The sequence below is a fragment of the Marmota monax genome, unplaced genomic scaffold, assembly GCF_021218885.2.
Source record: "Marmota monax isolate L192 unplaced genomic scaffold, Marmota_monax_Labrador192_F-V1.1 WCK01_AAM20220418_F8-fsc00003, whole genome shotgun sequence".
In the NCBI taxonomy this organism is placed as follows: Eukaryota; Metazoa; Chordata; class Mammalia; order Rodentia; family Sciuridae; genus Marmota; species Marmota monax.
The window spans coordinates 12,406,894-12,428,658 of record NW_026694084.1 but is presented as its reverse complement, the minus strand read 5'-3'; the positions used below and the strand labels follow the sequence as shown (position 1 = coordinate 12,428,658).

The following is a 21,765-nucleotide window of genomic DNA, read 5'->3' as shown; positions in this document are numbered from 1 at the left end:
GCAAGAAGGTTTAGAGGGGCATTGATTATGAGCCTTAACCCAATCTGTGAATGAATCCCCTGATTGGGATTAACTGAATGGTAACCAGAAGTAGGTAGGGTGTGACTGGAGGAGGTGGGTTATTGGAGGCATAACTTTGAGTGTTATATTTTGTCTTGGTCAGGAAAGCTGTCTCCGCTTCTTGGTGCAATGCCCTAAGCTACTTTCCTCACCTTCACCCTTCCGCCATGATGTCCTACCTCACCTTGGGCCTCAAGGAATGGAGTCAGTGGAGACCTCTGAAACCGTGATCCTCAAATAAACTTCCTCTTAATTGTTCCTGTTAGGTCCTTTGGTCACAGCATCAGAAAAGCTAAAACATCATCTCTTATCCAGTCATGGTGTTCTGTCATGAGCTCATCCTGGCATGGTGTCCTCAGCAACTCTGAATTGTGACTGTTTCATGCTTTCTGATGCACAAAGTAGCTCAGTCCCAAATAGCCCCCCCCCCCTCCACATACACACAACATGGCTCTTGGTTATAGCCCTTAAAGAAATGATAGGTGCTACAGTGGTTTTCTCCCTTAAAGCTAGCCTGCCAAGCAATCTATATTCTCATGCTGAATTTAAAGCTTGCAAGAATCGTGGGTTTCTCCTGCAGTTAGGACTGCTGGTTCTCTGTTTATCCTTGGGGCTGTCTGCATTCTCTTGCTTTACCTTCTGCTTGTAATGTAGAGTCCTTCCACCACCATCTGGAGTTTGAATTGCATACCCTTCATACTTTTCTCTGAGTTGCCTTTCTATTTCTCTGTGCTCTTTAGCTTTCCTGCCACCTCTTTTTCTTCATTCCCAGAGCTCTTCCTCCCTTTATTTCTTCGCAGTGGCAGTGTTGTTTCTTTTCACATGCAGAGTCATTCCAAGGAAACCTGTATTCTGCCATCTATTCCACCTCTGTTCCACCCAGAAGTCCCATAGTTGATTGAAAATGCTCCTGCCTTTCCTATACATTGGTAATTGGACTTAGAGTTATAAGTCTAATAGGAATCCACTATCCATATAAGCTATTTTAATCTTAAAGTTGAATTATTAAAATTAAATAAAATTAACTCATTTGCGGAGGTATACTAGCCTCATTTCAAGTGATCAATAGCCACATATTGCTAATGGCTGTCATATTGGTGCATCTGTAGTGCATTTTCATTATTACAGTAAATTCTGTTGAACAGAGCTGCTTTGGGTAAAGATTGATCAAATACAATTTTCTTTTCTCTGTGTGTTTATCCATTTGAAGGCACACAATGTCTCATGGTCTTTTTTCTTTCTGATTTTAGTAGCTGTTGATGATCAATGCCTGGGTCTATTCGTTCATTAAAAGGATGCAAAATGCTGACCATAGGAGTTTTAAATAGTCACTTCTCAGTGGTGTGATTCCCAGAAGCTTCACAGCTGAGTTAACATTTAATTGAGCCTTGACTTTCTCTAAAAATTTGAGAAGAGATGTTGTTGTTGTTGTTGTTATTGTCTTAATCAGAAGGTGGAAGAAGAATGTTTTTGCTATCAAAGGAATAGAACATGTTAAAATTGAAAGGGATGTTTGGTGCCTAGACTGTAGATCCTGAATACAAGGATAAGGAGTTGGACTTCATTTGGAAGGAAAAATGCTATCATCCAATTAATTTTCCTTTTCTTTTTTTAACAACATCTCACTCCTAGTCATTGTTGAGTCTTATTAAATTTTTATTTCCTTGACAAAGATGGGCATGTGACCTTAGTTGTTTCAAATGGAATGAACATGAAGGCTTTTGGATGCAAATGATGATCCCAAATATTCTCTTCCTGTTGATTCAGCTAGAACACCTGCATCCATTTTGTTAGGTTGATAAAAGAAGCCTGCATATAGCCAACAGAATCAGAGAGAAAGGAAAGTAGATCTCGGAATCAAATCATGTGTGAATATCACTTGTCTACCTCTTGATTTAATTTTTTAAAATTAGCTTTATTGAGATATAGCATTCATACAATAAAATGCACCCATTTTGAGGTGACATTTTGGTGAATTTTGACAAACTTCTACAACCATATAACATAACCCAATCAAAATACAGAACATTTTGACCATAGATTAGTGTTTTCCTGTTCTAGAACTTTCTGTGATGGAATCATGCAGTGTGAAATCTTTTGTGTTTGGTTTCTTTTGGTCTTTATGTATTTAGGATTCCTTTTATCTTTTTTCATATGTTTTTGTTTCTTCTTCCTAGGTGTGGAATTGTTAGGTGATACAAACATGTTCATCTTGACAAAAAAACTATTTCTGGGCCTGGCACAGTGGTGCACATCTGTAATCCTAGCAACTCAGCAGACTGAGGCTGGAGGATTTCAAGTTTGATACCACCCTCAGTAACTTAGTGAGGCCCTAAGCAACCTACTGAGACTCTGTCTCAAAGTAAAAAATAAAAAGGTCTGAGAATGTAGTCCAGTGTTAAAGCACCTCTGGGTTCAATCCCCAGTACCCCAAAACAAAACAAACAGACAAAACCCTATTTACCTATTTTCTAAACTTCTTGCACTCTTTTATACTCCCATCAGCAAGTTATTTATTGTGTGTTCTAGATGAAACTTGTTTTAAAGCATTGTTAGGGCAAGTTATGGAGTAGCATTTAGTCTAGAGCTAACTTAGCACTACCCATAAGGGAACCACACTAATCTGCTAGTAATGCCCAGGTATTCATCAGGGGCTCTTCACTTGAGCATTCTTTCACTCCTTCTGGTCAGAACTTCAACATCTTCCAATTTAGTGAGATGGAAGAGTGTACGCTTCCAGATTCCAGTAGTTTGTGTTCATGAAATCTCACCTTACATATGTGTAGCTTAGCGTGCAGCCTAAGACTAGGACTGTGATGCATAGTTTTGAAGTTCTGTCTCTGCCCCTCAAGGTTCTCTTCTCCCTAGTACTCTGAACATTTCAGCTGCTTTAGCCTCTGTCAACTCAAATCTCTGTCTCTTCAGTTTAGCCTGATCTCCATCCTTTGCTTGGGTTTTCCCCTCAATGTGCCAGGTTCTGGGATAATTCCAGGAAGAAAGGGAGTGTAATAATAGAGGTCATCTTGATTTGTTCTCCTTTTCTCAGGAATCATAATCTTATATAACCTGTTGTCCTGTATCTGAATTTTATTCATGTATTTTTCCAAGCTTTTTAAGTTCACAGTAGATTTGCTGGTCTATTACCAATTACTCTGATATGAGCAGCAGCAAGAGTCCTAAATCTGAGTTCTATTTTTAATCTTTTGTTGCTACCAAAATAGGGTCTTTATTTCTGTTTGGTTTGTGTATGCTTATTCCATATCCTGTTACTTTATTATTGTTTATAATTCTTCTGTTATTGAATGTTTTTCATCTTCCAAATAGATATATTGTTGTATCATCTGCAAATAAACACTTTTATGTTGTTGTGCTTTTTTGTTGTTGTTTTGTTTTTGCAATTCATATGCCCATAGTTGTTTTCACATCTATTAGCATTGGCTAATACTGAAACTGTAGTGGGCATCCCTATCTTCCATTTCTATTTTAGTAGAAAAGTCTCTAAGTTTGTTAATTTTATTTCATTTTGTATTCATTATTTATAATTCATGTATTTTCATTTATTTTCTCAGCAGATTGTCAACTGTTTGGGATCAGGGGCTATGTATACCTCTTACTTACATATCAACTTAATCATTAATTTATTTGAGTTGATACAGACTAAGTGTACTTATCATGTATAACTTTCTGTATTTGTCACTAGGGCTGCAAAACAACAAAATGCAATTGTATCCCTGTCCCACTCCTTCTTCCTTTCCCTGTCCCCCCAAAATAGAACCTCTAATAGAGAATTACAGGTATTACATAGATTACACAGATGTGATAAATTTTCAGAAAGTGATAGTAGTAGATGCCTTAGTAGCCTACCAGAATGACCTCACCCAGTGTGTCAGCTTTGCATCACTGTGATCAGTGTACATGACAAGAACAACTTAGAGGTGGAAACAGTATTTTGGTCAGTTGTTTCAGAGGTTTGGCCCATGGTCAGCTGACGTTATTGCTCTGGGCCTAACGTGAGGCAGAACATCATGGTGGAAGGGCATGGCAGATGAAAGCAGCTCAAACTATAGCAACTAGTAAGCAGAGAGAGCTTGAATGCAAGGAGCTAGGTATAATATAATCCCCAAGGACATATCCCCAGTGATTACTTCTTCCAGTCATGTCCTTTCTACCTACAGTTAACCACCTGTTAATCCATTCAAATTAACATGGCAAATGAATCAATCTACTGATTAGCTCACAACTCTCTTAATCTAAGCATTTCATTTCTGAGAATTCCTGCATTGTGTCAAACATAAGCTTTCAGGGGATGCATCATATCCAAACCATAACATTCCACTTCTGGTCCCCAAAAGCTCATATCCATCTCACAATGCAAAATACATTTAGTCCGTTTCCAAGACTTCCTGTAGTCTTAACAGTTTTTTCATTGCCCAAAAGTTCCAAGTTCAAAATCATATCTGAGACTCAAGGCAAACTTTTGGCTGTGAGCCCCTATAAAGGTTAAAAGCAAGTCACATACATTCAGTATATAATGGCACAAAGAAACTATTTCTATCCAAAAAGAGAAATAGGGGCATATAAATAAAGGATAGGACCAAAGCAAGAATAAAATCCAACTGGGAAAACCAGTTCTGTAGCTCCACATTCAGCCTCTGAGGCACATGGCCTTGTGATCTTCTCTCCAAAGGGCTTATGTAGTTCTGCCCCTATGGCCTTTCTGGCTGCCTCTGGCTGCCCCTGGCTGCAGCTCACATGGCCTCTCTCCTCTTGTTTCTGCGGCTTTCCTCAGAAGTGTTGTTACTGTTACTGGCGTCTCTTAGTCTTGGTGATCTCCACTGCAGCTTTGACTTCCTTCTCATATCTTTACTTATCACCCTCTTGGGCTATGTGTATGGATTTTGACCTTGTGCACTTTGCCTGGTCTCCAAGTCTTCCTTTGAAATCATGGGGGAGGCTTCCATGAATCCCTAACTCCTTCATCCTGTTTTCCTGCAGAACTAGCACCATGTAGACAACTCTAAGATCTGCCTCCATCTCAAACAGGCTTCCTGGGGCGACAACTGCAGCAGCTTCTATGGACCTGTGAGGCTGAACACAGTGAAACAACTTCCTAGGCTTCCCTGTACAAGCAAGGTTTCTCCATGATCTCTTATCAAAGAAATTTTTACTTTTACACTGTGATCCTAAAATGGGTGTGGTCTTGTCAATTCCTGAAATTCTCTCAAGACATCTTTCCTGTTGTCTCTGTATAAACTATGTAGCATCTCTGTAGTGACTATAATCTCTTCATCAACCCACACCTTTCTTGGACCATTTTACATCCTCTTTTTTGACCAGATTACAAGTTTTAGATCTTCTGTGCTTTCTGCTTCCAGTTATCTCAGTAAACTTAGCTAATAGCCACCAGAAATATCTATATCACTGCCTGAATGCTATGTTGCCTTGAAATTCCTCTTCCATAGGTGATGGATTATTTAGTCCATCACCTTAAAATTCAGCCTCACAGAAATTCTCAGGGCATGGGCAAAATGTAGACAATTTCTTTGCCAGAATATAACATGAATGACCTCTGGTCCAATTTCCAATAGAGTCCTCCTCCTCATCATCCCATTCTTTAGTCTACAGTCTTACTGACATTCTGATCTTCTCAGCTCCCACTAGAATTGCCCATTTAGATCTGCTTTTCTAAGGCTTTTCCAGTCTGCATCTCCAGACTTTTGAAAACTCCTCCCACAAACCAGTTCTGAATGCTTCTGAACCATATGGTCAGGTTAGTCACAACAACATCCCCACTTCAGGTACCAATTTCTATGTTAGTTGGCTTTGCATTTTTGTGGCTAATATAAGCAATAAGAACAAATTAGAGGATAAAAAGTTTATTATGAGTCATGGTTTCAAAGGTTCAGTCCATGATCAGCTGACTCCATTGCTCTGGGCCCAAAGTGAGGCAGAACATCATGGCAGAAGGTTGTGGTAGAGGAACATAGCAATCAGTAAGCAAAGAGATTGAGGTCAAGGAGCCAGGGATAATATAATCCCCAAGATTATATTATTGCACTCCCAGTGACCTGCTTTCTTCAGCCATGCCCTGCCTGCCTACAGGTACCATTCATTAATCCATTCAAATTATTAATCTATCAAAAGGATTACTCCACTGATTAGTTTATAGCTCTCATAATTGTTTCACTTCTGAACATCTTGTATTGTCTCATATATAAGTTTTGGGGGATACCTCATATCCAAACCATAATACCTGCAATGGAGGAGTCAAGAGATGACTCCCCAAAGAAATGATATTAAAGTTCAAAGGCAAGAGAGAAGGCTTACATTTTTCCAAAGGAAATTTATTATTATTGTAAACAGGAGATAGAATGGAAAAGTATACAATGAGAGAGAGAGTTTTAGAAATGGTTAAAAGAACCAGACTCTGGAGAATTTGGCAAATCCTATTAGGATTTTAGACTTTTTCCTTGGATACAATAAAATAGGAAGAATTGTTGCTTTTTTGGTTTATGTGTATATGCTTTTATGTGTGACTTCGCCCATTGCATAGTGGAGAAGAAATTGTATAATGCTGAACAAGTTCATTAGTTATAGCTATCATTTAACTTTTTAACTAATTTTTACTTCCATATTTAAATAGTTGTGGCAGGTGGGTTTTAGTGCTGAGAGCTAAGCACTCTTTCTTTTACAAACAAGAACTATGATTATGTCCAAATATTTTTTTTTAAGTAAAAAACACAGATTTCTTAATGCTGTGGAAATCAGTATAGAATTATTCTTAAGAAGAAGCACAAACTTTTCATTTGATTACTAGCACTTTGAAAAAATAACCAAACTATGAGAATCTTCAGTTTTCTCATCTGTAAAATGGAACATTATTTAAAGGATTGGCTGAGGGAATTCTTGTATACGTAAGTATCTATCAAATCTTAGGTGTATTTATTAGCTATTTCTTAGGAATTTTAGGCCGTAAATAAAAAAGGAACAAATAAATAAAACAAAGAAAAATACAACAAGAATGCAAAGACTATAAATTTATGCAGTCTTTCATGTTGACATCCCCATTATACAAGTGAGTATATCAGATCTTAGGAAAAGTTGTTTGTTTTTTGGTAGCGGGGATTGAACTCAGAGGTACTCAGCCACTGTGCCACATCCCCAGCCCTATTTTGTATTTTATTTAGAGACAGGGTCTCATTGAGTGCTTAGTGCCTCGCCATTGCTGAGGCTGGCTTTGAACTTGCAATTCTCCTGCCTCAGCCTCCTGAGCAGCTGGGATTACAGGCCTGTACCACCATGTCTGGCAGAAAAGTTGTTTAAGTAAGGTTTGTGAGTAAACATAGTAGAGCTGGGGTTTGATTACAAGGAGTCCAGTGCACACTCTGTCACTGCTCTATGGCTTACTTAACTCCTAAAGAATCATCTCTTTGAATCGATTCTCTCTCATATTACACTCAAACTCCAGAGGAATAATAATTGAGAAGTTGATCATCTCTTTGTATGTAGTTAGTGGGACTAGAATAAAAAAGAATTATGTTTAATTATGTTTTATATGATTTAGATAGTGAATGAAAGTTTTTCTTACTTGAAAAACTGGATTTTAGAAGTTTTCTATTTAATCACCTGATTTATAAGTCAGCTGTTAATGTATACTTATAGTAGTAATGTTTTATTAGACTATATATTTTCCTAGCACTTGCTGCCTTTAAGGTGACTTTTCTAAGACTATCTTGAGAGTGCATGTGAACTTTGTAGTTGTAGTAAGATGGGTGAGGTGTGTTCATACTCATATATCTGAAGTGTTATTTTCCTGGGATTTAGAAGAGGGGCATTAGGGAGAATTTTTGTTTTTTAGCATCACAGCAGTTTTCTTTGGGCTATTTGCTGATAAAATGGAAATAATCATATTATGTAACTGACATAATTTCTACAAACACTTTTTTAGAATAGGCGTATTGCTAAATTACATATAGCCCACTTCAAGTTATGTTCAGAATCAGAAACATTTAATGAAACAGCAAAAAAAAATTTGATATTAATAGAAGTTATTTTTTTTAAACTTCTGAATAGGACTGTGTTTAAGTTATAGTAAATATATGGGAAATTAATAGTAAATAGTACCATTTTTATATATTAAGGTGTTACCAGTTTTTAAAATTATTAAGACTTTTCTGATATTATAATATTTAGCACAGTATTTATCAGATTTTTGTTTATCTAGAATTATCTGATCACATTTTTTTCTTTTTTTAATAATACTAAGAAAAAATTTAAAGATGTCTGTGCCTTTGTAACAAAATTCAGTCTTAAAGTATGTAAGTCTTTTTAATTCTTGTTACAGAAAGTTTTCTCCACGGTTTATATATGCCTTTACATTCATCCATGTTTAAGTAAATACATATATGTATGTGTGTGTATACGTATATATGACTCACATATACAGATAACATGTATCATAAACATACATACATTGTTTTGGAGTTAAATTTAGATTATATTCTAACTCTGCTCTGTAACATTTTTTATTTGTATATCTACCCATAAGCACATAGAGATTATTTTATTCAATGAAATATTTTATAAGGCTGTACTGTGTACTTATTTGCATGTCAATGTAGCTTTAGATGAATTCTTTTTTATATTGCAAAGAATTTCACTAGCCCTATAAGATGGAAATGAAATTGAGGAACAGAAAGGTAAAGTAGCTTGACCTAAATTGCAGACAAAGTATTTGAGGTGGAATTAGAATTCTATCAATCTAGTTCAGAATTCACAATCTTAAATACTACATTATGTTACCTTTATTCTGTTTATTGAATTGGGAAAAAGATTTAATATATAAATTTAATATATAAAATGCACCTAATATTAAAACTAATAGTTTTATATGTACTTAATCTCCCAAGAATCCCAGAGCTGTTGTACTTGTGAGTGGCAAGTATTTATACTGATCTTCAAACAACTTTGGTAGGTGTTTGGTTGAATTTGTGTTGTATTTTGTTTCTGCTACCTATTTTTATAACTGGTATATAATAAAGAATTGGATGTGCTCTTTCTAGTAGTTTCAGTTCTATACATGTAGCATTTAACATTGCTGGGAAAATGACATTGTGCCTCATGTGGTATTAAAACACAGTACTTAAGTAATGGTAATCAGTATACTTAATCTAGTATACACACCTCTTTTACCTGTTGTACTATATTATTCTTCTTTTCATTGAATTATATAGTTATAGTTGACTTAAAATGTGGTTTTGTTACTGTTATCTTTTCTTTAGTAATGGTAATTTACTTTACACAGTTAATAAAAATGAATGCCTGTTCAGTGTTGTTTGCCAAATACTGTATTTAGTGCTTAATGGGTATGATTTCATTTTAATTGTCATGATTATCATGACATCCTCATTTATACATCCATCAACTATTTGAGCATCCTTTCTGTTCTGGAGCTATGCATTCAGTGGTGTGCCAAATAAACACAGACTCTGTTCTCCTGCAGCTTAGTGCAGTGGAGCATGCTCTGCAATAATCAAGCAATCATAATCAAGCAAGTGTGGTAGTTGTAAAAGAAAAGTTGTTAGTTAACAATATTTGCTACTTTTTTGACTTTATACCAGGAAAGAGAATTCTGCTTTTGCCATCTAAGCTTATTCCAGCTAGCTATCTCCCCGACCCCACTCCAAGAAAAATTATTTTTATGTGTTGTGTTCCTGAACTGTTGGGATGACAGGTGCAGCTAATAGGTAGGGAGAGGCAAAACTTTAGAAATGATGAGGAATTTGTACCCCCCCCCCAAAAAAAAAAGTAGATAAAAATACTTTGTTTTGTTTTGTTTTGGTTTTGGATGAGCCATATCCACGCCCCCTGCCTTTTTTTTTTTTTTTTGAAACAGGATCTCACTAAGTTGCTTAGGGCCTCGCTAAGTTGCTAAGGCTAGCCTTGAACTTGTATTCTCCTGCCTCAGCCTCCAGAGTCACTGGGAATATAGGTGTGCACCACCACACCCAATTGAAAATGTTGTTTAATAAAATTAAAATTTTTTAAAAAATAAATACCTGAAGGGATACTCTTCACATTACTTTGAGAGAGGAAATATTCTCTGTACATTAAATGGGAGTCTTTTAAAGCCATGCTTTAATTGTATTAGGTAGCATACGGTGAGTTATTTGAATGCTTCTATTTGTCCAACTCTGAAAAGCGGGTTAGAAATTCAGGGGCTTCCAAAGTAAGATACAGTTCTTACTCTGCTCTTAAGACTACTAAAATTATTGGTAAGGAAAGGTTGAAAGATTTCTAAGGCAATTCAATATATAGAACATAAAAAGAAGTTACCAACATATATGGCCCTACCAGTCATCACATGGTAACCTGTGGCTAATTAGACACTCTTGAGAGGAAGGCTGTTTTTAAAAAGTGATGTTTTCCTCTTTCCTACTAGTACCCTTTTGATTATTAGTTGATAGAAAATTATTTCTGGTGATAATCATATTTACATATTTGACTTTTATTATTACACTATACTGTTGTAATTTCCAAAATATTTTATTTTCCCTACTATTATGACATGAGGCTTGTTAGTATTGTTCTGAAGATTACTTTAAAAAAATTTAATTTCTGAATATAAGAACAGCTCTGTGTAGTTGTTTCTGCTGTAAAGAGGATCTGAAATTTTTTATAAATTTTATCTTGGAAATTAGTTTATTTATTATGTTTAATTTTAGGAAATGGTGCTCTTGCAGAACATTCTGAAAATGTGCATATTTCAGGAGTGTCAACTGGTAAGTCATTTTTTGTAATGTTTAAATTTCATGCATGACTTATATAGTAAATATTGAAAGGTACCTGGTATCTTACAAAGTGATATTTGGCTATAAAAATTATTACTGCTTTTTGCAGCATGTAATAAGGAATGAAGTAACTGGAACATGGAGAAATTCTCATAAGATAAAAATGATACTTGCATGTCCTGGATTGATTATACTTTTCCAAACAGAGTACATAATTATTTTTTCATATAAACATTAAACCAGAGAAAAGTTAGCTCAATTTGAATTAGTATTTTCTTTCTATGAAAGTTATGTGAAATGAAATTTATTAAAATGTAATTTTGAATGTTATTTCTAAGATTTAGAGTCTTAGAAATTAAGCATTTTGCTTCATTTTTATGTTAGAGTACTATTCCACATAAAATTATTGTACTTGAATACACAATTTATTTTCTGTTAAAAGCAAACCACCAACATAATGTGTGTCCATGAAATTCAGAAACTTACTGATATACCTTTTTTCATTCATCTAAGCTTTTATAACTTAATTATGTAAAATTTCTTCCTATCAAAATTTTCATTTTTTTAGGTGACTTCCACAACTTTGTTACCATTTGTGCTACATCAACTCCACTTATGAATGGGAACAGAAATATTTACCTTTGCATACACTAAAATAGGTTTTCTTACTGTTAATAACTATTACCAATTTATTATCCCCCTATACTCTTGATAAGTTTACATGATTAAAAAAATTGTACATAGTTGCCAGGCACAGTGGCACATACCTGTAATTCCAGTGGCTTAGGAGGCTGAGGCAGAAGGATCATAAGTTCAAAGTCAGCCTCAGCAACTTAGCAAGGCCCTGTCTTTAAATACAAAAATGTAAAAAAAAAAAAAAAATGGGTTGGGGGCGGTACTGGGGATGTGGCTCAATGGTTATGTGTACCTGGGTTCAATCTCTAGTACAAAAAAAAAAAAAAAAAATTGTACTTAGTGTATTTATTTATTGATTCAGTTACAAATCCTGTAATTTCTTTGGTTATTTTTCCTCACTCGAAACAAAAACTTAAGGTTTGATGTTTTGCTTTGTATATGACTTTGTATCTATATAAAGTTAATAGACTCATCACCTACTCAGGATTAGTTTGCACTCATCAAACACATCAACAAGCCAGCTTTCCTGAAATGAAAAGTGAGTGCCTCAGTAGCCAGCATTAATTCTTTCACATGTTGTTTCACTTTTTTCTTATGCTTTAAATGATGTAATTACATTACATACTTCAAGTAAAAATAACATAATTTTAAAGATGACTTTGTTTTCCTTTTTCTTTCTATTTTGAATAACTGAAAATTATGATTACTTTTCTGGGTTATAACTATGAAATAATATTATTTACAAGCATTTTAGTTTATACAACCAGTGTTTATTGACTAATTTATTGGTTGTCAAAACTTTTGGTCTCAGGACTACTTGTAAAGAAAAAAAAATAGGACCGTTAATTCGTTCAGCTGCTATAACAATATTACTGGATGGTTTAAATAGCATATAATAATTTTCTCATAGTTCTGGAGGCTGGAAGTCCAAGATCAGGGTGCTGGCAGGGTTGGTTCCTGGGAAGGCCTCTCTTCCTGACTTTCAGATGGCTACTTTCTCACTGTCGCCTCACTGACCTCTCTTCTGTGAGTGCTCATTGAAAGAAAAGAGGTCTTTACTGTTCCTTTTCCTAGAAAAACACCAGTCCTATTGGATTGAAGCCCACTGTCATTTAACCTCAGTTACCACCTTAAAGACTACATCTCCACATACAGTCACGTTGGGAGTTAGGTAGTCAACAAATTTGTTTTGAGAGGGGCTGAATTCAGTTCATGATAAGGACTTTGAAGATTTTTTATTTATGTAAGCAGTCACTACCAATATTTACTATATTAGAAATTAAAACTGAGGAAAACATAAATTCAGTTTAAAATTAACAGTAATGAACCTGCTGTAGGTTTATATCAGTAACTTAACTTTTTGAAAGATACATCTTTTAAAATGAAAATATCAATAAGAATAGCATTGTTTTGTAATTTTGTAAAATTTCCTGTCTTTCTGCATTCAGTCTTTTGCAACATGATGTTGTTTGACACATGTGAAGACAATTCAGCTGATGTGTAACTGGAAAAGAAAGGCTTGTTTTAATAATCTTGCAGATAATTGTGAATATTCTGATATTCCACCAAAATTCAACAAGTAGTAGTTTCTTAAAGGTTAGTTACAATATAGAATCTGAAGCCATATCAGTAAACTTTTTATTCTATTAAAAGCCATTAGGTGTTTATAAACCCTCTGAGTGAATTTTTTTCTTTTTTTTTTTTACCACCTGTGATTTTACAGTATGCATTAGTGATTTGCAAAATATTGATTTGTTGAGTCATGCAGATTAATAAAGAGTGTGAGGAACTAGAAATTTGGACAGATCTAGTATCAACTCTTAAAGATTCGATTATACCTTTTCTTTTTATCTGTTTGTTTGAGATCAGATTATTCCTAGGTTTTTGTTGAGCACAGATACTGCTCTTAAATTCCTATTTGAAAATTTCAGCAGAAACTCAGCACTTCAAACTGTGTTAAAGATGTTTTTATATATTTTAATCTTATTTTCTATTTGTGGTTTTTCAGGCATGTATTTAGAAATATGTATTACCTTACTAGGGCTGCGGGTGTATTTATACATCAATAAAATGTACCGTTTCAGGGTTGCAGATTATGTATGACTCAGTGGTAGAGCTACTGCATAGTTGTGAGGAAGGGGGCAGTTTTGATCCCTGGTACCAACAAAAACAAAAACAAACAAACAAAAAAACCTTCAAAGGTTGGCAAAACCTTATTTAATGAGGTTTTTTTCTGATTTTATAAAATCATTTTTCTGTGGCATGAGATGAAACAGCATATGAAATCTGCTCCAGATATACCATTAAACAAAAAATGGACGCTGTTTCAAAGGTGCTTTGGGGTACACAGATTCACTGCATTTTTTTCTTTGGCCAGTGTGGAGCTATAGGTGTAATGTTTAATGTAGTATTTTACATTGATTATCCCTTTTCCGAAATGCTTGGGACCAGAAGTCTTTCAGATTTTGAATGTATGGAATATTTATGTAGAATTTTCTGAGTGAGCATTTCTAATTGAAAAATTTAAAATCCAAAATGCTTCAAAATCTGAAAGTTTTTGAATGCTGACATGATTCTTAATAAATTTTGTGTTTGGAGCATTTTTAATTTTTAGATGAGGGGAGCTCAGCCTGAATAAGCTTTCTGAAATTTTTGCACTTCCAGTAAAATGTGGGGCCCCTTCAATACAATTTTAAATGGAGAACTAGCCTTTGAAGAATCTCAGAATGTAGGAAATGCTTTCTCTTGAGACTAGTAGCAACAGAAATGGTGAGCTCCCTTATTAGTCCTTGGTGCTGCCTATTTCTGCTCATTACCTGCTCTTTCACCTCTGCTACTCTGTTTGCTGGTGCTCAGTGACCTATTCCAGTCGTTTGCACTTTGGAAAGTCTGCTGACAATTTTAGAATTTTATCTGCAGTTAGTATAGTCATCAAGTAATTTATTGTCTACATCAGGATACTTTGAAATTGAGGGTTTGCTACTTTTTAATTATACTGTCACCACTGACAAAACCAGTACTCTTCTAGACTATACTCTCCTGGGTGTACAGTCTACTTGTCTGTAATTAATTAATTTTATTCTGCATAAAAGAAAGCACATGATGTGGACCTTTTGCCAAGAAGCGTGGGATTAAGCAATGAGTAAAATTCTTGTCTTGAGGATTTTTTTTTTTCATCAGTGATTGAACCCAGGGGTGCTTAACCCCAGAGCCACATCTCCAGCCCCTCTTTATATTTTATTTAGAGAAAGGATCTCACTGAGTTGCTTAGGGCCTTGGTAAATTGCTGGAGCTGGTTTTGAACTCAATATCCTCCTGCTTCATCCTCCTACCACTGGGATTACAGGCATGAACCACCATGCCCAGTTTCAGGAACCTTTTTAAGGCAGGAAGTAAACATGTGCAAAATGGCTTTAATATGGTAAATCCTATGGCATATTAAACTAGATAATGATTTATAAATGTCCTTGTATAATGTCTGGTGAAAAGTAAATGACTTAATATCAACAGTTTTTTAATAATTAAGAATACCATCTCACTCCAGTTAGATTGGCAGCCATTATGAAGTCAAACAACAACAAGTGCTGGCGAGGATGTGGGGAAAAGGGTACACTTGTACATTGCTGGTGGGACTGCAGATTGGTGCAGCCAATTTGGAAAGCAGTATGGAGATTTCTTGGAAAGCTGGGAATGGAGCCACCATTTGACCCAGCTATTCCCCTTCTTGGTCTATTCCCTAAAGACCTAAAAAGAGCATGCTACAGGGACACTGCTACATTGATGTTCATAGCAGCACAATTCACAATAGCAAGACTGTGGAACCAACCTAGATGCCCTTCAATAGAAGAATGGATAAAAAAAAAAAATGTGGCATTTATATACAATGGAGTATTACTCTGCATTAAAAAATGACAAAATCATAGAATTTGCAGGGAAATGGATGGCATTAGAGCAGATTATGCTAAGTGAAGCTAGCCAATCCCTAAAAAACAAATGCCAAATGTCTTCTTTGATATAAGGAGAGTAACTAAGAACAGAGTAGGGTCGAAGAGCATGAGAAGAAGATTAACATTAAACAGGGATGAGAGGTGGGAGGGAAAGGGAGAGAGAAGGGAAATTGCATGGAAATGGAAGGAGACCCTCAGAGTTATACAAAAGTACATACAAGAGGAAGTGAGGGGAAAGGGAAAAATAATACAAGGGGGACAAATCAATGTCAGTAGAGGGGGCAGAGAGAGAAGGGGGAGGGGAGGGGAGGGGAGATAGTAGAGGATAGGAAAGGCAGCAGAACACAACAGTCACTAGTATGGCAATATGTAAATCAATGGATGTGTAACTGATGTGATTCTGCAATCTGTATATGGGGTAAAAATGGGAGCTCATAACCCACTTGAATCAAAGTGTGAAATATGATATATCAAGAACTATGTAATGTTTTGAACAGCCAACAATAAAAAATTTAAAAAAAAAATTAAGAATAGTACCATGTGCTTAATTTTGTGTATTTATGCAATTTGGGGGGGAATTGATTTTTGATAATTTATTTTTGGTTCCCATACTTGAAACATTTTGTTTGTATTTCTAGTATTCTGTTCGTTTCTGTCTTTTTCCTCCTAAAATCCTTGCCAAGAAAGAGAAGTCTTTGTCCTCTTACTGGTTCTATAGGTTGCCATAAGATAACTTAGTTAGATTATCAAAAATACATATCTAGTGATCATGTAATGGGAAAGAATTACTAAAAAAAAATCGTGCTTTTATGCTTTTTTCCCCCTTTTAACTAAGAACTTTTCATGGGCCAGAATCTTACATCTTTCTTCAGATATAAAATAGAGAAAGGAGAAAAAGACAATATTTTTATGCCTAATAATATGTGAAAATCATGATATGATATCATAGAAACTACCAAATAATTTAAATGTAGATAGAGGAGAGAACTGTTTTAATGTTGTTTTAAACAAAGATGCCTAAATTATATCTCATGTTCTTTTTCAAATGTGTAATTTTTTGAATATCTATATTAATTTTTTCTAAAATGTATACATTTTGTAAACCCAAGCTTTTTTACAATATACACAAAAATAAAATTCAGGCATTGCAGTAGATATAAAGTTAAGAGTAAATAATAAATAAGTTATTAGACAAGTATAACCAAGTAAATTGGAAGGCTAATAAGATTGGTATTTCTACATTAAACCCATCATTAATTATATTAAATAACTACATATTGCTCATCTGCTACATAGAATGAGATTTATTTTAGGTCAGGTTGATTTATAGCAAGTCCTTTTGTATACATTAAACAAATATATTTTATTTTTAAGTTATCTACTTCAAATTGTATTTTGCTCTATAATTTGAGATAATGACTTGAATCCAATAGTATTTGATTGTGCTCTTCCTACTCTTGATTACTTCTAAATCAAGTTTGTTTTTACAAATTCTGTTTATTTATTATAGGTTTCATTAAAACATTTAGAAAAAAAATTAAAGCAAAAATTAAGACTACTACCCACTAAACCTACCCTTCTTTCTGTGTGCATCTTGAAAATAATTGCATAGGCATTGAATTATGACTAATTTATCTCCTGCCCTTTCTCTTTAACAGTTATAGAATATGATTTATTTTTGTATTAGTGTTTATACCCATTATTTTAATAAATATATAAAATTTCCTCACATGGCTACATTGTAATTATTTTTATAAACATATCAACGGGTTCTTTCCAATAAGTCTTTCCTCATTTTGATTGTGCCAAGGCATACAGTGATAAAACCTATACTTTATATTTCTAAGAATATATCCTTAGTATAAATTTCTAGAAATAGAATTACTGTACCAAAAGTCATAAATACCTTAATGACTCTAGAAACCTTTTGACAGATTGCTTCCAGAACAGGTTGAACTGATTTAGACAGCTATTTACTGTGTATGGGGGGCGTTTACATTGGGTATGATCTTGTTTTTCTCATTTAACTGTTTTCCTTCCAGCCTTTTATTTCCACCACTCTGTTAAAAAAGAAAAAGTAACTATTTAGTTCTATTTTTGATTTGTGGCCTGAAGTTGGGAGATTGCAAAGAAAAAGAATGTGATCGTCTTTCCTTGTTATGAACAAACTAGCCTGAAATTTAAAGTGTGTGTAGGTGTATTTGGATGTTAATAGGAACTGGTATCGGGGCTTGCTACTTTTTCAGGTAGAAGGTTTTTTGTTTTTTGTTTTAACATATAAGGATTAACATGTTATTCCCAATTCACCAGTTACATAGCTTCTAAATGTTCCTATCTTTTAACATCACTAGTTGAAAACTCTGAATTTAGCTTATTCTTGAGTCTACTGTACAGTTGACTTGGAATCTTTTGTCTTTCTGAGAGGAGGGGGGAAAATTATATATATGTATTAGAGAGAAAGCTAGCACGCACATAAGAATTTCTTTAATTCTTGTTCATATTAATAAAATTATCAGAGTATATAAAATGGACTTCAGGTAGTTTCAAAGCATTGTTCTTTGTTCAAATTTTATTCTATTGAAATTATCATTCTTTCTTGTATTTATGTATTTGATTTTATAGTTCCTATTCCAGTACTGAAAGGCCTAATGCACTGCTGAACCTTATAAGCCTTTTACAACTATAATTTAGTTGTGGCTTTTTTTTACATTGGGACATGTTATTTTCTAAACTGTAATTGATTTGTTTTCAGATTACATTGTTTCGTAGTAGTGTAGAGCACTGTAGTAAAATATAAATATTACAATATTTAAACTTTAAGTTTAAATATTGTAATATTTATATGGGAAGTTTTCTTGGAAGAATATCTAGTCTGATAAAAATCTTTAATATTCTAGAATTCTTAAGATCTTCTAAATAAAGAATCTGAAAGGAAAAAGCTTAACCTGTAATTACTTGGTAGCAGTTTATAGTTATGTTTTAAATATAGAAAAGTTACCTGAGTAAGCAGCAGGTCAAATGCTCTGTTGCACCTTTCCAATGGAATTTTAATATTATTTTCCAATTCAATCAGGGATCTAGACCCCTTTCTAGAGTTACTAAGAAGAATTTTGTTGATTTTTTTGACCAGTGTTACATAGTGTCTTTTACCCATGTTCAAATGAAGAAAGGAAAGAGAGCTTTATTTAAGGTGATAATCCATTAAGGTTTTTAGGATTTCAGAATACAAAGGTAGAACTTAGTGTGAACCCAAGAAACTCTCCTTCACTTTAGGAAGTGGGGAATACAAGACAGTTCATTTAACACACACACATTTAGTATAGGATGCAATTAATTTTTTAAGTTGTGACCTACCTTCAGAGAGTTTATTCGTGAAACACTTTAGCTTTTGGCTCCCTTCAAGTTTTAGAAAGGAAGTCAGTAGTGGTATTATAATTTTCATATTATATACTATATAGTTTAATCTTACAATCTTTTACTATACAATAATATATTTTATGGGAAACATTTTTATTCCATAATTAATGTTTATTATGTTAGCAAGTATTTATTGAACAATTATATTTTTTTTTAAAGAGAGAGTGAGAGAGATAGAGGTAGAGAGAGAGAGAATTTTTTAATATTTATTTTTTAGTATTTGGCGGACACAACATCTTTGTTTGTATGTGGTGCTGAGGATCGAACCCGGGCCGCACGCATGCCAGGCGAGCGCGCCACCGCTTGAGCCACATCCCAGCCCCAGAACAATTATATTTTTAATAAACTATATGTACTTTTATGTTATTAAAATGACAGTAAATAGACTCAGTATTAGAAGGGTACATATGAGTACCTGGACTATAGACAACGCAGGTTGTATTCTGACAGCTTGTGTGATGCTACATGGTGAAAGTTAAATTGTTCTTGATGTGTGCATTCATTCCACTGAGTGGGCCAGACACAGTAAAGGCTTAAACGTAAGTTGTTTAATATTTTCCTTTCCACTCTACCACTTTAAACACAATTCTTCAAAGTGTGTTATATATTAGCTATATGTAATTTTGCTAAGGCATGAATTTGAGTTGGAAGTATTGTGCATCTGTTGTACAAAAAAATAGTCACTTAACAGCTACTATAGTTTAGATAAAAGTGCCTCAAAGGTCCGTGTGTTAAAGACTTGGTCCTCAGGATAGTGCAGTTAGGAAGTGGTGTAGCCTTCGAGAGATGAGGGCTGGTGGGAGTTCTTTGGGTCATTGGAGGCATACCCTCAAGGGAGATTATTGGATTCCAGTTCCTTTCTCTTTCTCTCTTTGCACCATGGCTCCTGTTAAGGTGAGCATTTTTACTATATAGTGATGATATATACTGTGATATCACAGCCTCCTACCATGATGTGCTGCCTGGCCATAATCCCAAAACAAGGGGCCAATAGATCATAGACTGAAATCTCCAGAACTATGAGAAATTAAAATAAACCTTTTTCTCTTTATAAGTTAATTATTTTGTTATAGTAGCAGAAAATGGACTAAATCAGCTGGTGAGCAAACTGAACTTTGGATTTCAGGTAACTACTAATGCCCCAATATAATTAAGCCAGTTTGATCATGAACTTTAGTAATGGAAATATAGTATTCAGAACAAAGCAGATGGTGATTTTCCTTTTTCCTCACGTAAACACACTCTCTGTACTATATTTATTTCTGGGTATAGTCCTTGACAAAGAATGCAATGGCTGGAACACTCCTAGAAGATGTGAATATACTAAAACCTATGTCATAGCCAACAGAGATGGCTTAGAAAGTCATGAATTCCAAGACCAGTTTGTTTGCTCACATATTGATATTTGCTTTACCTCTTTTGTGCTTTTAGCAAGAGTCACAGTAAACTTAAAAAATTAGTAGTTTTTCCCCATTCAGAAAATAAAAGCAGTTGCATGCTTAGCATTTTAGTCTTCTGGGATGAATAAATTATAAAATTCAGAACTATATCAATAGTTTGTATGCCCTTGTGGGGGAGGCCCTCTTATGCCTATAAAAAAGGATCATAAAAGGATGAATCCTTCCTGTTTATCACTTAGCTTATGCTTTGCTAGCAAAATTCAAAATTATCTTTACTACTTAGGAATTTTGGCGTGAATGGTTAGATAGTTTCTTTTTAGGGTAGATATATTCACTTTCTTTGCTCTCATTAGATTGTGCTGTGGTGCTGTTTTATTTATTTTTTCCTCCTCGTCTCTATATTTTGTGCCTCCTCTGACTTTATGTTTTGTTTCATTGCCATTTGACCTTTTAGTTTTGTGTGTTGGGCACATAATGACCTTTGGGAAAAAAAAAAAAAAAGAATTACCTGCCTTCATTGAAGCTAAAGGCCAAGTAAAATATTTTGGTCCTTAAAAATAGTCATTTAGAATAATAGGAATGTTTATATTGTTGCATTCATCCTTAAGTGTCTGTACTAATACAGAGGATATGCATGTATATTATAAACATCTGAATGTAGGATTTCCTACTTGCTATAGGAATGTGTGATTTCTAGTAATTGGTTTGAGAGAACAAGAGTCCTGAGTGGGAATAATAGATTAATATCTTTTTTGTTGTATTATTACTTTATATATTTTTGTTGTATTAATTATTACTATATAACAGATAATTAAAATTAAAAGTTTTTCCATCTCAGACTAGTAAATATTGCTATTACAATGCTAGTGATGATTTCCATAAAGGGAAGAGTTCAGGTTTTTGTGGTTTTGTTTTTATCTTTGTTTTTGTTTTTGCTTATGGTGCTGGAAATCTCCTGGATGCTAGGCAGAGGTTCTACCACTTGGCTATACCTACAGCCCTCTGACTTCTTAAAAAGAATAAAAGAATGAATAGGAAATACTACTCATTTCCAATCTCTGTCCCTTCAAACTCTTTTCTGTTCTCCGTGTGTTGATAATGTAGCACTTCTGTTATGACAGAGCTCTGCTCAGGTGCCACATGGTCAGAAAAATCATTTAAGGAATATAGAATAACAAATGGTCAGATAAATCAAGACACTAATATGGACAACAAACTCAGTCAAGTTGAAAGAAGAGGATTTTCAAACTGAAGTTATTTAGGGTTGGGGATGTAGCTCAGTCATGGAACTCTTGCTTACCTTGTACAAGGCCCTGGATTCAATCCCCAGTGCTGGAAGAAAGGAGGAAGGGATGGAGGGAGAGTTCAAACAAACTGAAGTCTTTTCTTCCTAGCTTTAACTTTTTATGTTTCCTGTTCAGTTTACAAGGCTTACTTGTCTTACAATGACGTTCTGACAAAAGGCTGCAATAATACTTAGTTCATCTTTTTAGATACCAGTACTCAGTTGGTCAC

The 21,765-nt window shown here is 34.4% G+C and overlaps 1 protein-coding gene across 2 annotated transcripts in view; it reads left to right on the top strand.

Moving 5' to 3' along the window:
• Lrp12 (LDL receptor related protein 12) overlaps positions 1 to 21,765 on the top strand; it is a 95,848-nt gene that overhangs the window by 47,526 nt on the left and 26,557 nt on the right. The window contains exon 2 of one of the 2 annotated variants that reach the window (XM_046464929.2): positions 10,785 to 10,841. The exons of the other annotated variant lie outside the window; for it this stretch is intronic. Within the exon in view, the coding sequence (XP_046320885.1) occupies positions 10,785 to 10,841 (57 nt within the window). The remainder of the gene's footprint in view (positions 1 to 10,784; positions 10,842 to 21,765) is intronic. 2 annotated transcript variants of the gene reach the window in all.